The 21,311-nt window shown below is 41.3% G+C and overlaps 1 protein-coding gene across 2 annotated transcripts in view; it reads left to right on the forward strand.

The window, feature by feature from the left end:
* The window catches only part of DACH2 (dachshund family transcription factor 2), a 284,817-nt gene that overhangs the window by 235,561 nt on the left and 27,945 nt on the right, over window positions 1–21,311 (forward strand). For both annotated transcript variants that reach the window (XM_087940987.1, XM_087940989.1), the window contains 2 exons: window positions 4,453–4,588; window positions 6,149–6,229. In XM_087940987.1, coding sequence (XP_087797113.1) covers window positions 4,453–4,588; window positions 6,149–6,229 — 217 coding nt within the window. The remainder of the gene's footprint in view (window positions 1–4,452; window positions 4,589–6,148; window positions 6,230–21,311) is intronic.

Consider the following 21,311-nt stretch of genomic DNA (forward strand, 5'->3'; position numbering starts at 1 on the left):
AGCTGGCTTAATCTGAGTTGGAAACCCTACCTTTAACACACACACAGGCACAGAGAGAGAGAGAGAGAGAGAGAGAGAGAGAGAGAGAGAGTGGTAGGGAGCTGTAAAATCCACAAACAGCAAAAAATAAAGTCATCAGTGGGTAAAGATGCTTTGCCTATCAGAACTGCCATTTTCCAATTGCAATGTCCTCATTGATTTGTTACAAATACTGTTAACCCTGTGTTTGGAAAATGCCAGGAACATGATTGCATGTGTTCTCATTTGTAATAAAATAGATTAACTCGCTGTGAAATTTTAACTAGACAGAGACACAACAGTAGCTACCTAATGAACCACAACTCATTGCTGTTAAGTAGCTTAATAGAAGCAGACTGATTACATCGTTGAAAAATGGATCTGTTTATGTGCAAAGAAGAGGCCACTAGCATATATTATAGCAAAAGATAGCCACGACTGTCTTTCATGCTGAAGAGGAGTTTATTTTGTACCCAGGATTACCTTACGATAGCCGGTAACATCTGAATGACAGTGCCCATATGAGGCTAAGCCATGATTACAACTTTTGTTGAATAAGCCAAAGTTGGCAGGCATTGTATATTGGACTAAGCCATAAATACTGCTTACAGACCACAATGCCGGGTTCATACCCCATCCTATCAGAAAAGCAGTTTGTATAATGAGTGGTGATGGCGCTGTGGTTAGAATGCAGTATTGCAGACTACTTCTGCTGACTGCCGGCTGCCAGAAGTTTGAATCTTGCAGCTTGAATCTCACTGGCTCAAGGTTGACTCAGTCTTCCATCCTTCCAAAGTGGGTAAAATGAGGACCCAGATTTTGGGGGGGCAAGAGGTTGACTCTAAACCACTTAGGGCTGTAAAGCACTGTGAAGCGTATATAAGTTTAAATGCTAAGTGCTATAATGGGTTAGCATGATAACACACACTCAGTAAAAAAAACAACTTGTTATACAGGTATCTTACCTACATGACTTCACTATCAAGTCCTTGAGCTTATGTTTAATTCAAAGGGCACATTAGAGCACATAATAATGATTGACATGTAATACTTGTACAGATTTATCTTGTATCTGAAAAAAAAAAGGTGTGGCACAAGGGAATTATGTCTTTCAGAAGAATCAAGAGTCAGCAGATTCTTGTTAGACAACTATTTCTAATAAGACTAACTTCCCTTTTACCATTTGCCATCCCTTAATTCAGAGTAGAGTCAGGGTGAATGGATGGAGCTGAGTATTTACTGACCAGATACCCTTCCTAACGCCTACTCAGAATTCACAGCAGATTTCTTTTTTTTCTTTGCGTCATAAGAGAGAAAAATCTGCTGCTACCTAGGATTGAACTCTCAACTTTCTGAATGGAAAGCCAGCATCTTTACCAATAGGCCACTACACTGTTCTTTTCCTAACTAGGCTGATGTGTGTTATATATGTTGACTGGATCCCTTTCTAGGAAACTTATTGCTGTTTTACGTGTGTTGATTCCTATGTATGGTTAGCTCTTTTTCCGTAAATGAAAAAGACTGAATAACTTGACTGTGGACCTTAGACCTAAAAGAGAACCATGGGATACTCCTGGGCTAGCAAATGTTACACTATATCCCTGTTAGATGGAAAGGTGCAATAACATTCCTTCTAACCATGTTTAGATCTGGAAATATGTAGGGAGCCATGGAGATGAACTTGGAGAAGGCATCTCAAAGGTGTTAGGCCAGCCAACAGTAAGAAGCATGCGTTAAGCCCAGAGAAGCAGGAAAGTACTAGAAAAAGACTTTCCCTGACTTCCTGGGATGTAAGAAGGAAGGATACAGCCAGATTTGCAAAATTCTATTACTATAGCCTTATGTTATATGTGGAGTCAGTTTTCTGATCTGATCTATCTCATCAGGTTGACAGGGTATAACTTTCATTTTTGTGCCCTTATATACAGTTTTTAAAGTCTTTTCTTTCACCAAAATGTGATCCTACCGATACACATAATAAAACTGCAAGCTGTGTTCATTGTTACCAATAGTTTGCACCACCCCCAGTTTTTTGCTAGCGATACCCTGCACAAAATAGATCTCTTGATCGCTTTCAAATGATAGAGAGGGAAAGAAGCAGCTTTCCTTCATTATCGAGGGATCATTTTTGTTTAACAATAATAGCTTTTATTTTTCTTTCCTTCTCCCCTTCCCTCCCTTCCTCTCCCTCTCTCTCTTCTTACTTTCCCCAACACAATTCTCAGGTCTCCAGTAACACCCTTCCCATGTCCTGAAAAATGACAGGGGTTTGTTTCCAACTGTTTTAAATCAAAAACTCCCTCAAGATGTACCAAACCTGAAAGGCCAAGAATAGATTACTATCTGCTTAAGCTTAACAAATATTTTTAATTAGTAGGCTAACAGTAGAGCAATTAAAGGCTTCCTTTTTAAGTTTTATTAGTTATTGTATGTTCATTAACTAAGAGATAATTAGTTAAGAAAGCAGCTCCGTTGAGGATTATCCACAGCATAATAGATATGCATCTGTGATTTTGAGGTTCACTTGCTATTGAATGTCCAATAACCATCCTATTAAAAACACATTTGAGGCAGTGTCTTCTGCACAATTCATTTAGAACAGACCACACAACATACTCTTGATAAAGGCCCCTGGTCATGAAATTCTCTGCACAACCTTCAAAAGGTTTTGTTTGAAATATGAGGCCTAGAAAAACCTTGCTCTGAAGTGCAGAACTCCAGGGTAGGCCTAAAAGCAGAACCCAGGGACGGCTCTGGATGGCATTAGAAGTCAAAGCCAAGTTTTCTTTGATGCACTAAAAGGTCAACCATAGCAGATTTGGAACAAATCTTCGGCAGGGTTGTAGAAAGATAACTTCAAATCACTTTCTCTGCTGGCCTGACTGAGGCCATTTTCATTTTCTCTTGTTGCTTCAGTGCTGACACGGACTAGACCCAAGAGGAAGTGGGTGTGGAAGTAGAGATAGTTGGGTGGTTGTAGCCAAAATAAAATTCTTTCCCCTGGGAACCAAGGACATCCATGCAGGGTGAGGAAGGAGTAGACTTTTAGGTGAAAATCGGCAGGAATGTTAGAGCCGATTTTCACCAGGTTTGTGCCAATATGATATAGCCCAATAAATTGTTCTTTGAGGAAAATGCCTGCCTCGGAGTTCTCCTTGATGTGGATGTGTTACTTAGAGCCCTGACATAAACTTTTACTTAGGTGTTCTCCAGGTGAGTTTCTGTCTCTTAGCAATGAGGGGCGTTTCTTGGGAAAAATAACTTTGCATGAAGGGGAGTCGAAGTTAGAAACAGCCACAAGTAATCCCTGCACCTCATCTCCTTCCTCTTGTGTCTTCCCTCATTTCTTTTTGGGATTTTCTGCCAAGGCCACTCTGGTGGATTTATTATTCTGGGATCACAAGATATCATAGCATGTTCTGAAAGTGGCCTGGCCATTCAAGTTGATCGACAGTGATGGCTTTTGGGTGTTGGAGGTGTGCAGTTCCTCTCAGTTCTTATTGAAAATATCGATCCAATTTCATTTTTTTCCAAATTGCGTTAATTCCATTCAAACTTCTGAATCGGTTTGGGGAGGAACACATGGAAGGGTCCAAGTTGCTCAAACTAATCCAGGAGAGGAGAAACCTAGAACTAAGGAGAAATTTCCTGACAGGGAGAAGAACAGTGAATCAATGGATGCACTTTGCCACCAGAAGTTGTGGGTGCCCCATCACTGGAGGTCTGTGGAGATTCTCAGTCATCCAGGTCCTGGTGCTTTTTTTTTTTTCAAGAGGCAAATGGACTTTCTTTGCTTTTCTTTGAAGCTTCTTCAGCTCTGACTAGATGGTGGGGAATGGAAGGATTCATACTCTTTGCCGACAGCTGGACGGTTTTCAATCACTGGAGGTTTTCAAATAGAGACTGGACAGCCATTTGTCTGAAATGGTATGGGGTCTCCTGCCTGAGCAGGCGGTTGGACTAGAAGACCTCCAAGTTCCCTTCCAGCTATATTAGTCTATTCTTCTTCTTCTTCTTCTTCTTCTTCTTCTTCTTCTTCTTCTTCTTCTTCTTCTTCTTCTTCTTCTTCTTCTTCTTCTTCTTCTTCTTCTTCTTCTTCCTCCTCCTCCTCCTCCTCCTCCTCCTCCTCCTCCTCCTCCTCCTCCTCCTCCTCCTCCTCCTCCTCCTCCTCCTCTTCTTCTTCTTCTTCTTCTTCTTCTTCTTCTTCTTCTTCTTCTTCTTCTTCTTCTTCTTCTTCTTCTTCTTCTTCTTCTTCTTCTTCTTCTTTTGTTGTTGTTATATAAACTGATATGAAGGCATCTGATTCTATTCCACTTTTCAGTTTCCTTTGGAAAGTCAATATAGAGGTTCATTTGGATCATCTTCAAGTGGAATCCCTAAAGAAATGCAGTTAATTGCTGGATTAATTGAACCAATCTTCTTCTTTCTTTAAAGGAGAGGATCCAAGACAGCCCTTCGCCTGCTCCATCTGTAGAAGAGAGCCAGCGACCTGGGAGCCACGCCTCTTCCCACCAGAGTAGCAGTGTTTCAAGCTCTCCATCCCAAATTGACAACACACCAGATAGAATTGGTTTGTACTGTCTCACTCTTTGACCGCTTTGAATTTAGGAACAGCCCTGTGGAAAACGGGAGACAGGGATTGCTGTGGGCAGTGAACCTATATCTGAAAATAGTTATACACAGGGAAGGGGAAAGGAAGAGAATGAAACAAACCTACGTATGCTGGAGACCATATTGTGCAATAAATTGCCAGTCAAGATGAAACCATCCATTATGACTTTAGGAGGGGATGAAAATGTGTATTTTCCAGGCATTTTTAATGCTGATGTTTTAGTTCAGTTCTTAGGTTTTGGATCTGTTAAGTTTTAGATTTTAATAGACTTTTTCCCTCAGTGCTTTGTAGGATATTTATGTCCATATTTTACTTTGAAGAATAAAATTTCACACAACGTCCCATTGAAGTTTTGAATTCAAAATGGTCTCTTTCTTTCAGAATATTTGCAAGCATCTTAAGCTTGAAACAGATCTGTTCTGCTTCTAAAATATTCAGGTCAACCTGCGTCACCCTCAAGATTGCAGTTCTACCCTAAATATAGGAGGTTTCATAAAATGCCATACCTGAAATGTTAATGAAATTATTTACTTTCTCTTCCCAAATTATAGAATTATGAAAATGGTGGAAAAGGATGGAATGGAGACTATGTGGCCATATTTGACGTAGATATTTTGAAATATTTAAATGCCAGCAGGTCAATATCCATAATAGATTGTTGGATTTATAGTCAAAATTGGGTTTAAATAACTTAGAATGCATTAAGGATAAACGATGCAACATTATGATCAATAAAGACATAAATATTTCCCAAAGTCATGATGATATTACATTTGTATGATTTTCCAGGTATTGGGTTGTTGTTTTCAAAATGTTCTTTCAACAGGACAGATGTTGGTTTTCGAGCTAACATCCATCAGCTCTGATTGTTAACCATCTTGCTGACTGTATTAGGCAAGAAGAATTTGCAGGAAATAAACTCTCTACTCTGTTAAAGGCATTTTTCATCCTAAATCATTTGGAATGAATCGGTCTGGTTAATTAGTTTATTTTAACCTTTGGGATGGTGGGGAGCACAAAACGTCTGGATTTTCTTCATATAGTTCTCTCCAACCTGGTTACACCTCAGAGAACTCTTTCCAAGAACTTAGTTGTAACTTTGAACGGCTGTTAAGGGAACAGTTGTGTGTTGAGATTGAAAGCCATATAAATTGTTAATAACTAAATAAATACATGTCCTAATTTATCTTGCAATGGCATGGTTAGCACAGACATCCTGGCAATGGAGAGGGAAAACTGAGGTCAGCTGACATGTAAATTCCTTTTCAGGACTTCTGTGTTCTCATCAAAGTCAATTCTGAAGAGGGTCTTGAGCTCCATGGCCTTAAACCTTTTGTCACAAGAGATAACACACACACACACACACACACACAATTAATTAATTGCAGTTCCTCTGAAGGAAATGTGGACAAATACATTTTCGATCCCTGAGCCATTGTCTTGAACTTAAAACACTGTAATCATCTTTGTGATGTATATTTTTAATTATACTTGTTTACACCTACAATTTCCTTTTAGGTCTGTTATCAAATATTAGAGAAGGAGAACCAATAGATCAAGAATCTGGAACCAACCCCAAAAAACTCCCAAAGGAGAAAGGTAACACCATATTTTTTTTATTTTTCTCATGTCAAGATGATTTTTAGACTTCATTGCTGCTTTTTAACTGTAGGTTGAAATCAAAAGGTCTGAAATCAGAACGATGTAATTTCGAAAATGGTTTGGATTGGGTGATATTTGCATTCACCTCAGGTATTTTGCCATATAACTTGGGGAGGGGAGCAGCAAGACCTGCCCCCCTCTTCTACACTCCTCAAAGTCCTCACTATATGGTCCCATATCTGGTAGAATTTTATTGGATGGACAAAGTCCTGCTTGCTACTCATTTTGCGCTCGGCAACTGGGTTCTTTTGCTCAGTTTTCTTCAGCATGTTTTTATTTATTTATAAGTCTTAGAGCCACCTGAACCCCAACTAACTGTGGGCAGTAACTTATTGGTTGGTAGGATCCCAGTATCAGAATTTAATCCTGGTTTTGCTGAAGCTCCTTGACTTCTATAGATTCAGGGAGGAAGCATCACTGAACCTGACTTTTTTTAAAAAAAGATGGTAAATTGTTTTGCAGTCTATAATATGAATGGGTAAAAGAAAACCCCACACCTAGGGATGGTTTAAGAACTCACACATACTTGATTATAACTTCAGTAGTTGGCAGAGAGTTGCGTTCTTCAATGTATCTCAGTGACATCCAGTTTTGCTGATTCAGATTAAGCCTACTAAATAACGCTAATCGTTCTGGCAAAAAACACGCCATCTTATCCAGTCATCTGTCAGTTCAGAAATACTTAAGAGTGATCACGTCAGGGTTGCGGCTTCAGTGAGTTCTCCAACTTCTTTGTGTTTGCATTAATTGTATTTTACATTTGCAGTGAATTGTGTTTCACGTGAATGTAATGTAACTAACTGTACTAATGCATTTGCATCAATGATAGCGTGTGTTTTGCATTTTTGAATTTCAGTTCAGTTGCTTGCATTTTATTGATTTATTACCTGCATTTTAGCCCCTCTGTGGCTTTGTTTCAAAGGCGGCTTGAAGTCATAAAACCGTTAAGGAAAAAACAGGCTCTATCACTTTTATCTTTATCAAGGCCAATATTGATGATGATGATCATCATCATCAAGAATTTAGGAATTCATTATTGAGGGGATATGTAGTTAACACAAAAGTATCGACATTTATTAAGTATGGCAAGTCAGCAATTTACACAGGCATGGTAAACATATGTTTTCACATCTGGTTTCAGTAATATCATCATGATTTTGAAAATGATTTATAGCTCTCTGAGCCATAAACTGCCAGCTTTGCTGTAACTTAGGAGTTTTTGTGAGATTGAGCTAATTATTGAAAGCATGTTCCAGTGGCAGGCTCAGGGGTGGAGAGGGGATGAGAGGCTACCTCTCCAAATAACATACCGAGCTTGTCCTGGAAGAGGGTCACAAGAGATCATCTGTGAAAAGATCATCATTTTTCTTAAAATTGAGAAAATTAAAAGAGGGGAGAAGCCATGTAGAAAATGTAAAATAGTAATAAGATATGGAATAGAATATAAATATGAGCATGAACCTGAATTTGCGTCTGTACGAAGAAATGTAACCCGGGATTATGCTGCTTTCAAAAAAGATGTTTTACTTGTATTTCTTTTCTTTTTGTGAAAACTCAAATAAAATTTACAAAAAAAAAAAAGATTATCCGTGGAAAGTACCCTGCAGGAGCTTAGCATTGGTAGATCTTTCTGCAAGACGTAATATATGTGGATGATGTGATTTTGTTCATAGGCATGTAAAAGAACTATCTTCCCATGGAATTCCACAGCACTCTCTTCGGGAGTGAGAATTTTGCTATTTTGCATGAACTATGATTGCTTTGGGCTGTGCAAATCCTTTGGAAAGTTGTTTTCCCTACATAGCAGTATGTCCAAAGCTTCTTGACATCTGGTATGTGGGGATGATCTTTGCAAGACAGTGGAAGAGATGCTGCTGAGGGAATGATCAGACAACGGGTGGTGGAGTCTGCAAATACATAATGAACAGAGAAAGAAATTCAGAAAGGAACAGTGGGAGAAGAGGCAGAAGTTGAAGGTGGAGTCAAGAGAGGACTCAGCTTACGGTTGTTTCATGATCACAAATGGTCTAAGTCCAACCCCTCTTGAATTTTTTGCGAGATGGGAAAGAGATGCTGCTTAGGGAATGATCAGATAAGGGGTGGAGGAGCCCGCGATAACGAACAGAGAAAGAAGCTCACAGTGGTAGAAGAGGCAGAAACTGGGGGTGGAGTCAAGAGAGGATTCAGCCTAGAGTTGTTACGTGATCGCAAATGGTCTAAATCCAACCCCTTTTGAATTCCATTAACCCCTATCTAGAGCTAAGCTCAGCCTTAGTTGACTAGATTCTTGTGAATAGGTGTGAGCAATATGAGCAATAAATCTTCTGAATTTGAATTTACATACCTGACATTAACCTCCTACAACAGCTTATGGCCTACTGTTGACCTGGAAAGCTGGAGAAGTTACAGATCATGGGATTTTACCCACAGGTGTATTTCTCTACCATTCTTTCTTGGGATATTCTTTGTTTACAGTGAGAATTGGTGGGAAAACAACGCTGATGGGTTTTTGTTTCTGTCTAGTTCGAGCTTAGTTAAACAAGTTTAGAATAGAATATTCTTTATTGGCCAAGTGTGATTGGACACACAAGGAATTTGTGTCTTGTGCATAAGCTCTCAGAATACATATAAACAACAAAGTGATAAATCATAAATGATAATTGCCTAAATAATTGGAAATCCTCTTTCTCTGCAACCAGAGTGCACATAGTGAAAAGGGGAGGGGTGGAACGAAGAAACAAAGTACATTGATTTTGGATGAAAACTTGAACTACTAGACAGTGTTTGTGGGGGGAAATGTTAATTGTGTGAAAGAGATATGGGGTTGACTGGTTTTTAGAGAGGAGGGTTGTGACAGATTTCCCCCCTAGTTAGTACCAAAGGTGCTTTTTGAAAAGGCAACTAGAATTTGTTTTTTTCTTAAAGAGGTTTCACTTCTCATCCAAGAAGCTTGTTCAGTTCAGTCAGAAATGAAGAAGCTTCTTGGATGAGAAGTGAAACCTCTTCAAGGAAAAACAAACTCCAGTTGCCTTTTCAAAAAGCAACTTTGGGACTAGCATGAGCAAGATAAGGGGTCTCCAACCTTGGCAACTTTGTGGACTTCAACTCCCAGAATTCCTCAGCCAGCATAGCTTCTGGGAGTTATAGTCCACAAGTCTTAACATTGCCAAGGTTGGAGACCCCTGACCTAGATGACTGAGAATCTCCATAGATAACCCCCTAGTTAGCTTCTTTTATGATCAAAAAGATGATAATATGTTAGTGGAAACACAAAATATTTTTTTTAATTAAAGCCCAGATTGAATTTGGACATAATTTATCTTATTAGATTAAAGAGGGAGGGGGGAACCCCATACAATATGCTAATTTGGGGAAATCTGTCTTCATTCCATTCAAAATATTTGGCTTGCACCAACTTCCTTTGCACCGGGTGTGTTTTTCTTTGAAAGGTTTTATTTTGTGCAATATTGCCATGTTTAATTTTACTTTCAACCGTCCATAGCATCTGTTAATTACCGCTTTCCAAAAAAAACAAAACCTTTGGAAATCATTTTTTGGGAAGGTGGGAAATTAACAACACTCTTTCAGACCAATCGGTTCTATTTTTTTTTTATTTTTGAGTGGGGAATGAAAATTAATGAGTCAAGATAAGAAGAGACCAGTGTTTTGGCTTGGGAATGTAATCGCTTTTTCTTTTTTCTTTTTTAAACTTTCCTATTGATGCTGGACGCCATGTGCTGTTTCATGTGCTTGCCCACACCAGATTGTCCAAGACGAACCAACCATCATGGACAAATATATTAGCATATGTCTTTTGTTTATCATAAGCCAAGCGAAGAGCAGCAACAGAGTACCTATGCAACAGGCTAAAACCCTAGGGACTAACAGATGGAAAAGGGGAACTGATATTCAAGGTTTTGTTCCAACCAGAATGTGGTGTTGATAAAAATCCAGCTAGCCTTTAAGGTTGTTACAAAGCTTTGTAAATAACTGTTGTTTTGTTTTTTCCTTATTTTGTTGTTGTTATTAAAATATTTATCCCTCATCGTACAACTGCAGAATGAGCATAAGGCTACCCATAAGGATGAATCATATCAGTAATAAAAGAGCTTTGCTTAAAATAAAAAGGATTTAAAGCAAAGCTGTCAAACTCGCGGGCCATGGGCTAGATGCATCATGCACTGACCACGCCCGGTTTAGTGAAGGGGGGGAAAGTTTGACACGACCCCTGACCTAAAGGATTAACATAGAGATGAATCTGCTATCCCTAAGAATTTAATATTGAGTAACCAGTTTTCTCCATTTACTTTCTCAGTAACAACAGCTTCAATTCTGCCCAAGTATTATCTTTTATTGTCTTTTGGGTTGTCAAGAAAATGTTGTTATTGTTTGACTTTTTTCCAGAGTTTTTTCTGAAAGTCCTATTATCCTGCTGGCTGTATCTCTTAGCTGTAGAAAGTGTTTAGAAATAAACACTGTTTTCTGGTAGATATTTCATTACCAAACTAGATAACCTCATCAGTGCTGATGAATAACATTGATAATGTTCCCTAGTTGGGTTATGAAATGTCTGCAAAACGACCACACAGTCCTTCTCCTCCTCCTCCTCCTCCTCCTCCTCCTCCTCCTCCTCCTCCTCCTCCTCCTCCTCCTCTCTGCACATCCCATTCTCTTCTAACATTGATGATGTTCCCTAGTTGGGTCATGAAACAATCAATCAACCAGTGGACACACCTTGCCTTCAGAAATTGTAGGCATTCCATCACTGGGGAGGCTTTTAAAAAAGAGACTGGGCTACATTTGTCTGAAGTGGTAAACTGTGTTCTGCTTGAGCAGGGGGCTGGACTAGAAGACCTCCCGAGGTCCCTTCCAGTTCATTCATTCTATAACCTAAAAGACCAGCCAATGGCTGGTTAGCATAACAAATATACTCGCTGCAGATCAAGAAATAAAGGACAAACTTCCCAAAAACGTCAGAAAGAAGCATTTGTATCAAACCCAAAATTCAAGAGCCCCCCCCCCCCCCCAAGCTGATCATGGAAAATCCGAGAAACATCCCAATTTGCAAATGCATCGTTTTGGGCAGGTTTTTTTTTTCCCGAGCCTCTTAATATTGTCTCTTTTAAAGAGCCATTCCAGTGATCTTTGAAAGGCCGGTAAAGATCTACACATTTCTTAGGTGTCCTTGAAGGGAAACCTGCCTCCCTGCCGTCCTTCCGTAGAGAAATGACTGATAGCAATCGGCACGACTCTTTTCCTGCAAGGGAAACATTTTTATTTGTACTACGATATTAGTTGGACATACATTTCCAGAAAGAAGATATAAATGCGTTCAGCCCCGTGAATATCGGCTGGGTAGAAATGTTATATTACCCACTTGGACGTAAAAGTGTAGGTGACATAGAGCAGAGAGGCGGCAGCGCTGCTTACAAATCAGCTGGGTGATGAGGTTGCAAAAGTTTATATTTTCCCCGCTTTCATTGGTAGAATTTATTAGCTTCTTGGAATTGATTCTGGATGCCTTTCATTTGCCATTGGGCTAAAGTCACGAACAAAATGAGGATAGACCACGTTTTTGCTCACTCACTTTTTTATTGCCTAACTATTGTTATTGAGTAAAAGGCATTCAATGTATTTCATGAAAGAGGCACAGAGCGAGGGGGGCGGGGGAAGAAGGGGGAATGGCTCATTATCTCTTCCTCCCCTCCTCGTTTTAATTGACATTGCTTTCTTTCACTGCTAGGCTGGCTGGACGTAGGGCAAGGAGAGCGTCTGGGGGTACCATAAGATCCCTTGACTCCAAGAGGAGAGAAGATTGGGAGCTCGGAGTTGAACTGTGAGGTCCTTGGTGCTCTCTGAGCTGTGTTGTTTAATTAGATTTCATCACTTGGAAACCTGACAATAATACTATTTGTAGCTCAGGGTTGAAATGAGGGGTCCTTGGTGCTCTCTGAGCTTGGTGTTTTTCTTGCAGACGTTTCATTACCCAGCTAGGTAACATCATCAGTGCTACAAGGATATAGGTTGTGTGGAGTGGAGGAGAAATGGAAAGGGAGGAGGAAGAAGAAGAGGGGGAAGATAATAACATCTGTGGGGTCTTTAGTGCTCTCTGAAGTTGGTTGTTTTCTTGCAGACATTTCATTACCCAACTAGGTAACATCATCAGTGCTACAAGGATATAGGTTGTGTGGAGTGGAGGAGAAATGGAAAGGGAGGAAGAAGAAGAAGAGGGGGGAGATAATAACATCTGTGGGGTCTTTAGTGCTCTCTGAAGTTGGTTGTTTTCTTGCAGACATTTCATTACCCAACTAGGTAACATCATCAGTGCTACAAGGACATAGGTTGTGTAGAGTGGAGGAGAAATGGAAGGGAGGAGGAGGAGGAGGAGGATAACAACTGTGGGGTCTTTAGTGCTCTCTGAACTTGGTTGTTTTCTTGCAGACATTTCATTACCCAACTAGGTAACATCATCAGTGCTAGAAGGCAGGGAGGCTTATTCTCTCTTTATATACAGTAGCTCAATTTGTTACTGTTGGTAGGAATGTTTTCTTCGGGGTAGTTTCTTGATTAATCAATTTTTTGTTGTTAGATTGTTTATCTAAGCTGGCAGTTCCTTGCTTGGGGTAACGTTTACTCCTTGATTGTTGGTCTGTATTAATCCTTGATGCTAGATGACAGGACCTAGAAAGACTGTTAAACAACACGGGGTTGGGTTATTTGCCTGAGAAGAATCAACTCTAGCAAAGTTTATATGACTATAGCACAGTTAGGAAAGTCTCAGGGTCGTTATCTCTGGGAAGATAATGTTAACTCAGCAATATCATTGCTTTGATCTTTGGTTACACTCTGAACAAAACTAGATTGTCATTTGACTGACAGCCTTGTCAGAGAATGAATGAAGAGTGACAGTCCAATATTGAAAATGCAGCATTTACAGAACTTTTCAGAGTCCTAAGTTTTCTCATGACACTGCTTCTTTTGTGCAAGACTGAATTTTATATTTTGGTGGGGTTGTTTTTTTTAAAAAAAAATAAAAATAAAAATGTGTTTATTGCTAGCTGCGGTGAAACCTTATGATTTCTTCTTGAGTCTCCTGGATGGCAGAAATGGCTGTCTCTCCCTTGACAAAGTTGTTGTTGATCGTGTTCATGCTAGCAATACAACCGAACAATTTTAATTTGGCAATGCTGGGATTTATCGCTCAGAACAGACCCCGCTCTGGAGGTTTTCAGGAGTCAAACCAAATTATGAAGTCTGCTACTCAGCCGACTGTGTTTTCCCCTGTTGTGAAACTCCTTTTATCATTTGTTATTGTTTTATTTCAGGTTTGGGTTTTTTTTTTTAATGTTTAACCTGCTGAATCTCCAGAGCTGAGAAAGAGATAAGCAACAAATCAGAGTGGGGAGACCATTTAAATGCAGGTAGTCCTCGACTTACAGTAGTTCATTTTAGTGACTGTTCAAAGCTACAACGGCACTGAAAAAAGTCACGTGACTATTATTCACAGCTACAGCCTGGCTAGCATCCCCATGGACACGTGATCAACATTCAGATGCTTAGGGACTAGTTCATATTTAGTTTAGTTTACTTTATTGTCATTGTACCTGGTATAACAAAATCAAACACCATCTTCAGTGCACATCATGACTATGAAAATAAAACACAAACACACATCCTTCACACTCCACACATTGAATTGAAAACCCCCAACACCGCACCAACACTGCACTATACAGTAGAATTCAAAAGAGCTACTGCCCTGGGATAGAACCGTTTTTCAGCCTATTTGCCCTTATTTTTATTGTCCTGTACTGTCTGCCAGATGGTAATAGAATGGAATGGAATAGAATAGAATGGAATAGAATAGAATAGAATAGAATAGAATAGAATAGAATAGAATAGAATAGAATAGAATAGAATAGAATAGAATAGAATAGAATTCTTTTATTGGCCAAGTGTGATTGGACACACAAGGAATTTGTCTTGGTGCAAATGCTCTCAGTGTACATAAAAGAAAAGATACATTTGTCAAGAATCATCAGATACAGCACAATGATAGTCATAGGGTACAATAAGCAATCAAATCATACTAGGAAACAGTCAATATAAATCGTAAAGATACAAGCAACAAAGTTACAGCCATACAGTCACAAATGGGAGGGGATGGGTCATAAGGAATGATGAGAAGGTTAACAGTAATAGTAGTGCAGACTTTGTAAATAGTTGAATTGTGTTGAGGGGATTATTTGTTTAGCAGAGTGATGGCATTCGGGAAAAAACGTCCTTTGTCTAGTTATTCCGGTGTGCAGTGCTCTATAGCATTGATTTGAGGGTAGGAGTTGAAACAGTTTATGTCCAGGATGTGAGCGGTCTGTAAATATTTGCACAGCCCTCTTTTTCACCTGCAGTATACAGGTCCTCCATGGAAGGCAGGTTGGTAGTAATTGTTTTTTCTGCAGTCCGAATTACTCTCTGAAGTCCGTGCCTGTCTTGTTGGGTTGCAGAGCCAAACCAGACAGTTATAGAAGTGCAGATGACAGACTCAATCATTCCTCTATAGAACTGGATCAGCAGCTCCTTGGGCAGTTAATAGTTTTAAAAAAGGGTTCCCAGGATGAGATGGATCTTTAAGAGTGTTTTTGAACTTTCTTAGGGCAGCAGGAGCTATAAAGCTCTTCCAGAGAGTGGCAAAGACATTAACCCTCTGGAGCGCTTTCCTCTCTGCCCCTGTGCAATTGGCAAACCCTACACAGGTGCAGTAAGTTAAGATACTCCCTATGGCGCAGCGGGAGAAGGTCGCCATCAGTTTTTCATTCAGTTTATATTTATGGCCATTGCAATTTCCTGAGTTCATGGGGCTCCCCTTTTGCAGCCTTCGGACCAGCAAAGTCAAGATTCACTTAACAACTGAGTTACTAACTTATCCACTTCAGTGATTCACTTAACAACGGTGGCAAGAAAGGTCATAAAAAGGGAGGCAAAACTCACCTAACAAATGTCTCACTTACCAACAGAAATGTTGGGCTCCGTTGGGGTCGTATGGCGAGGAGTACCTGTCATTGACTCATTTAAAAACCGATGTTGAGTGAGCTTTAACCCCATTTTTACGAACTTGCTTGCCACGGTTCTCCAGGGAATCGCTTGCAGTTTGCAACACGGTTGTTACGCAAATATGGACTTTCCCCATGGACTTGCTCGACAGAAGGTCGCCAGAGGAGAATCACGACACACACACACACACACACACACATGCACACACACACGGGACACTGCAACAACTGACATAAATACACACCAGTTGCCAAGAGTCTGAATTCTGATCACATGACCATGGGGATGCTGAAGGCGGAGAAAGTGGTCATGTCATTATTTCTTTTAAAAAAATTTGCACGAGGGATGCGGTGGCTCAGTGGCTAAGACGCTGAGCTTGTCGATCAGAAAAGATCGGCAGTTCGGCGGTTCGAAACCCTAGCTCCGCATAACGAAGTGAGCTCCTGTAAAAATATCATGTCAGTGCAGCAACTTAAAAACAAATCAGTCTTAGTATTTTAAAAGTATTCTTGGTCTCAGAGCTATCAGGCAGAGGGTTGTTAAGAAGGAGCGAAGGAGACCCCCAGGACTACGGCCAGACCTCCTAGATGGCAGAAGTCACAATACTTCTGAAATACAGCCCTCTATTTTTGCATTCAGAGTTCAGAAATGAGAGTTGTCCTTTGCTTAGTAGTATATTTAATCTCGTGGGATGCGGTGGCTCAGTGGCTAAGACGCTGAGCTTGTTGATCAGAAAGGTCAGCAGTTCAGCGGTTCGAATCCCTAGCGCCGTGTAACAGAGTGAGCTCCCGTTCCTTGTTCCAGCTTCTGCCAACCGAGCAGTTTGAAAGCACGTAAAAAAGGCAAGTAGAAAAATAGGGACCACTTTGGTGGGAAGATAACAGGGTGCCTTCAGCATTTAGTCCTGCTGGCCACATGACCATGGAGACGTCTTCGGACAGTGTTGGCTCTTCAGCGTTGTAACGGAGAGGAGCACCACCCGCTAGAGCCGGAAACGACTAGCATGTGTGTGCGAGGGGAACCTTTACCTTTACCATTTTTTTTGCAGTGCCGTTGTAACTCTGAACAGTTACTGCACCTACGGTTGTAAGTCCAGGACTACCTGGTGGTCTCAGGCTGCTTTTCTCCTCGAATTGCTGACCCAGTTGTCTCTTCTATACACCTTCAAGAGCGAGAGAGATGTGCTGGAATCCAAAGTTGTCATAGCAAGATGATCTTTGGCTCCGTTCCCTGAGTCAGCATTGTCCTTTCTCATCGTTGGAGATAAATACACTCAAAGGACATGCGGATATTTCTCTGCTGGGAAATGCAGTGTATTTACTTGTAACTGCCGTTCTCCGTTGCTTTGGTTATTTTCTCTCTTTTTTTAAAATCTCAACCATTTGGAGCATGGTTCAAACGGTTCTTATTTATCATGGAAACAAAACAGATTATTTGAAAGCCATTAGAGGATTATTATCCCAGCAAAGCTTTTCGGAGATCAATCGGTAGTTGACTATTCTAAATTCGTTTGTATGTAAGCAGCTCTGAGAAGCAGTTTGGGATATTGGTGAAGGTGCTGGACTAGGGAGAAGCAGGTTCGAGTCCTCCCTTAGGCACAGATGTCTCCTGGGGGATCTCTGGGCCATCCCTTCCTCTCATCTCAAGGACTAGAGTGGCGCAGTAATGAAGATACTGGGAAGACTTTAGTTCTATGGGGTGGCATTTGTAGAGAGGAGGAGGAAAAAGTGGACTGTGGGGTTCTTGGTGCTTTCTGAATGTTGTGGCCCACCAGCGACCATCAGAGCTGGTGGTGGAATGGGACAGTGAGGAAGTTGGGGAGGAACACGGGCCAGTCCTGGAGTCTGGGAAGGCTCTGATGATGCTCTGTGTCGGACACAGAGATGGGGCCAGGGCCGTCTGACAGTTATCAGCTGTCTTTGGAGCCAGAGATCAGTGGGGCAGAAGAACATCTGGAGCCTGTTCCTGAGGTGCACAAGCACAGAGCTGTCAGGAGAAGGGAACAGTTAAGGAACAGGGATCAACTCAGGAGTAAAGGCACAAGTGGACTGTGGATGGCCCCTTCCATAGGGAATAAAGAGGAGCGAAAGGGGAGTGGTGTTTGCAGGAGACAATTAGTTTGTTTAATTAGTGTGAAGATTTGTTCAGAGACCCCTTGCTAAGTATTTTCTTGTACAGCATTGCACTTAGAAGCCATCGGCCTGGCAACTCTCCAAGCCTGATGAGGTCTTTGGTTGGAATCCACCCTTGAAAGACTGTTTGCCAGGACTTTGCTGGATGTGAATGCTAGGAATTCACATTAGGCTAATAAAAGGGGGTTTTGTTGGGACGAGGAGTCTGTTTTGTGATTTTGTGAAGTCTAGGTTAGAACTCTGAGCTTGGTTGTTTTCTTGCCGACGTTTCATTACCAAACTAGGTAACATCATCAGTGTGGAATGCAGAGACCTCTGCAAGAAAACCACCAAGCTTATAGAACGATGAAAGGAGAAAATTTATAGCTCAGGGTTCAATGGTGGGGTTCTCTAAGCTTGGTGGTTTTCTTGCCGACATTTCTGCATTTTGCGCTGATGATGTTACCTAGTTTGGTAATGAAACGTCGGCAAGAAAACAATCCAAGCTTAGTTCTAGTCCTCTCTTTGTCAGGAAAGCCAGCTGGGTGACCTTCTCAGCCCTACGTACTGTCAGGCTCTGCAACAAGCCAGCTGAAAAATAAAACTTCTTATCGCAACAAGTATTGGTAGCTTTGCTACAAGAACCACAGCGAACACAGTGCAAAATTAGTGCAACTGAGTAGGACAAAGACTATGAAATGTATACATACAGATGCATCCCTAAACATTCCTTAGGATACTGAGAACAAATCTAGTATTAACCAGAGACTCAGGATGGTCCGTCCCTCCTCCAACTCACTGGGATTTAAGAGGGAACGGAGGAAGATAACGATTGATCTTGCAAAATTCTCTTGCAGCCCACCAATAAAGTATAGACTAGCCATGCTGTGGAGTTGATGTTGGGTTTGGTCTGCCTTTGGGGGCTGATACCTTCCTCATTCTCAAAGCTTAGGTGGTGTTGACAAAACTGCCCTTAAATTATTTCTTCAATGTGTTTCTTCTCCTCCTTCTTCTCCTTCTCCTTCTTTCTCCTCCACCTTTTCCTCCTCCTCTTCTTCCTTCTCCCCCTCCTCCTTTTACTCTTCCTCTCTTCTTCTTCCTTCTCCTCCTCCTTCTTCTCCTTTTTCTTCTCTGCTCTTCCTCCTCCTCTTCTTCTCGTTCTTTTTCTTCTCCCCCTCGTTCTCCTTCTTCTCCTCCTCTTTTCTTCTCCACCCCTCCTCCTCCTTTCTTCTCTTCTTTTTCTTCTCCTTCTCCTCCTCCTTCTGTTTCTTTTCTATCCCACTTCCTCTTCTCTTCCTCCTCCTCCTCCATTTACTCCTCCTCCTTTTACTCCTCCTCCTTCTTCTCTTGTTCTTCTTCCTCCTTCTTCTCCTTTTTCTTCCCTACCCCTCCTCCTCCTCTTCTTTCTTTTTCTTCTCCTCCTTCTCCTTCTTTTTCTTCTTTGCCCCTCCCCCTCTTTTTCTTCTCCTCCTCCTCCTCCTTTTACTCCTCCTCATCTTTGTCTTCTTCCTTCTTTTCCTCCTTCTTCATTTTCTTCTTCGCCTCTCTCCTCCTCCTCCTTCACCATCTCTGAGCTACTTGCATCCTCCTTCCCAAATTCCTGACCCCCCAAAAGAGACTCCTACATTGGTTTTTACCCCAAGAGTGTTTTCTTTTCATTGGTTTTTACATATTTACTTAAGTAAGAAGGCTCCGGCCTGCCTTTCACGAGATTTCAGAGCAAAAGCACCTGATAAATATACTGACCCGAATTGTGATAGTAAATAATTGATTCCCTGTACTAGCTGGGCTCCGTTTGCCACAAGGAAAACAGAAAGGAAAAAGCCACAATTGCTTTGAAGAGGATTAAAAAGTAGACCCTGCCAAAAAAAAAAATATCCCCCCCAAAACATGGGCTGAAAACAGCAAGGCTCAAGAAATAAATGCGTTCTGTTCCAAGTGATGCTATTTGGAGGGCGAAGGGTGTTGTCCTGAACATTGCAAAGGAACAAGCAGCCTGTCACTAACGAACTCTGACAATCATTGTGACACCTTGCAGAAAAGCAAAGTTTTAATTATGGGGAAGAAGCTCTGATGGCCATTTATTTTATTAAATGAAAAGAGGCTTTGCTTGGTTGGCAACTTTAAATAAAGAAGTAGGCGTGGGAGGAAGGTTAACCCTTTACCCACGTATTATTTTATTTTCTGTTTCAAGCTCCCCAGCACAGCATCTGCGGAGAGAAATGATGATTTGGAATGTCAGAACTGCAGAAACGTAGCTGTTGGAAAGCTTAAGTATCTACTTTTGATTTCAAGGGGTTGATGGTTTCGTTTCCTTTGCAAGGCAGCCTAAGCAAACTGTGGTTCTGGGCGAGGATAGGTCCACTTCAGAATAAATCAATCCCATCAGAGCAACTATCTGGTGACCCCATTTTTCTATGGTCTTTTGACAGCAGGAGAAGTTTCCAATCGTGTTCAAGTGACGGCCAAGGTGGACATATTTTTCAGGTCATTTATGAGAGCTGGCTTCTCTGAATATTCCATGAGACATTGGCTTTGTCTCATCCCTGAAAATCTATTTAGTACTCAGCTGATAAATAGCTATAGCACTTAAACTTATATGCTGCTTCACAGTGTTTTACAGCCAGGGTTGGGATTCAGCCAGTGTTACTACTGGTTTGGTGACTATGCTGCACGCGTGTGTAAAACAACCTTAGGCTGTACTGCCCGGACAGCTGAAAAGTACAGAGCGCAGGTGCACAGCGTTTGAAAAGCCTCTTTTCCCCTGCTTTTTCAACCTCAGCTGTGCCGTGCAAAGCAGCTGAGGTTGAAAAAGCAGGAAATAAAGGACCGGTAAGAGCCCGGGCAGGCGGGTGGGCCAAACAGCAGCAGATACAGAACCGGTTTGGTATCTGCTGCTCTTCAGAGCTACCGGCTCTATAGAACCGGGCAGAACCAATAGCATCCTATCCCTGTTTACGGCCCTCTTTAAGCAGTTTACAGAGTCAGCCTCTTGCCCCCCAACAATTTAGGTCCTCATTTTATCCAACCTCAGAAGGATGGAAAGATGAATCAACCTTGAGTCAGTGAGGATCTACAATACTGCATTCTAACACTGCACCACCGTGGAATAATAATAATAATAATAATAATAATAATAATAATATAGTACTTCACAACTCTCCCTAAGCAGTTTACAAAGTCAGCCTCTTGCCCCCAACAATCTGGAACCTCATTTTACTGACCTTGAGTCAACCTTGAGCAGGTCAGGATTGAACTCCTGGCAGTGGGCAAAGTTAGCCTAGAATATTGCATTATAACCACTGCGCCACCATGGCTCCATAAATGCTTTATACCAAGTTTCCCCAGTTTCTAACCATGAACCATTACCACATTGACTGAAAATTGCTTCTGATGATTTAAATATTAAAAAACATACCCTAGAGTACTTAATAGAAGGTGGAAGTCAAGCTACAATTTTCATATACAGTAGAACCTCAGGTGATGACCATAATCCATTCTGAGAATTCAGTCATCGAAGTACATACACCTAAAAATATATGAGGCGGCACAAAAGGCGAAATCAGCACGGCTGCGTTTGGTCACCACCCAAGCACCTGTTTGTGACCAGAGGTAAAAATATATAGTCGTCAACCAGTGGTGGGATTCAAATATTTTTACTACTGGTTCGGTGGACATGGCTTGGTGGGCGCGCTTTGCGTGCGTGCACACACTTTGCGTCAATGCGCATGCCAAATGTACACTTTGCACAGGTGCAAAGGCATTCTAACTCACCTCCTGCAAGCCTGCACGATCCCGGTCACTTCAGCAGCTGCCGTGCAACACTCTTCTGTGCCGTGCAAAACAGCTGCACTTCA

Source organism: Pseudonaja textilis, chromosome 12 (assembly GCF_049901715.1).
Source record: "Pseudonaja textilis isolate UNSWEBS1 chromosome 12, rPseTex1.2, whole genome shotgun sequence".
Lineage (NCBI taxonomy): Eukaryota > Metazoa > Chordata > Lepidosauria > Squamata > Elapidae > Pseudonaja > Pseudonaja textilis.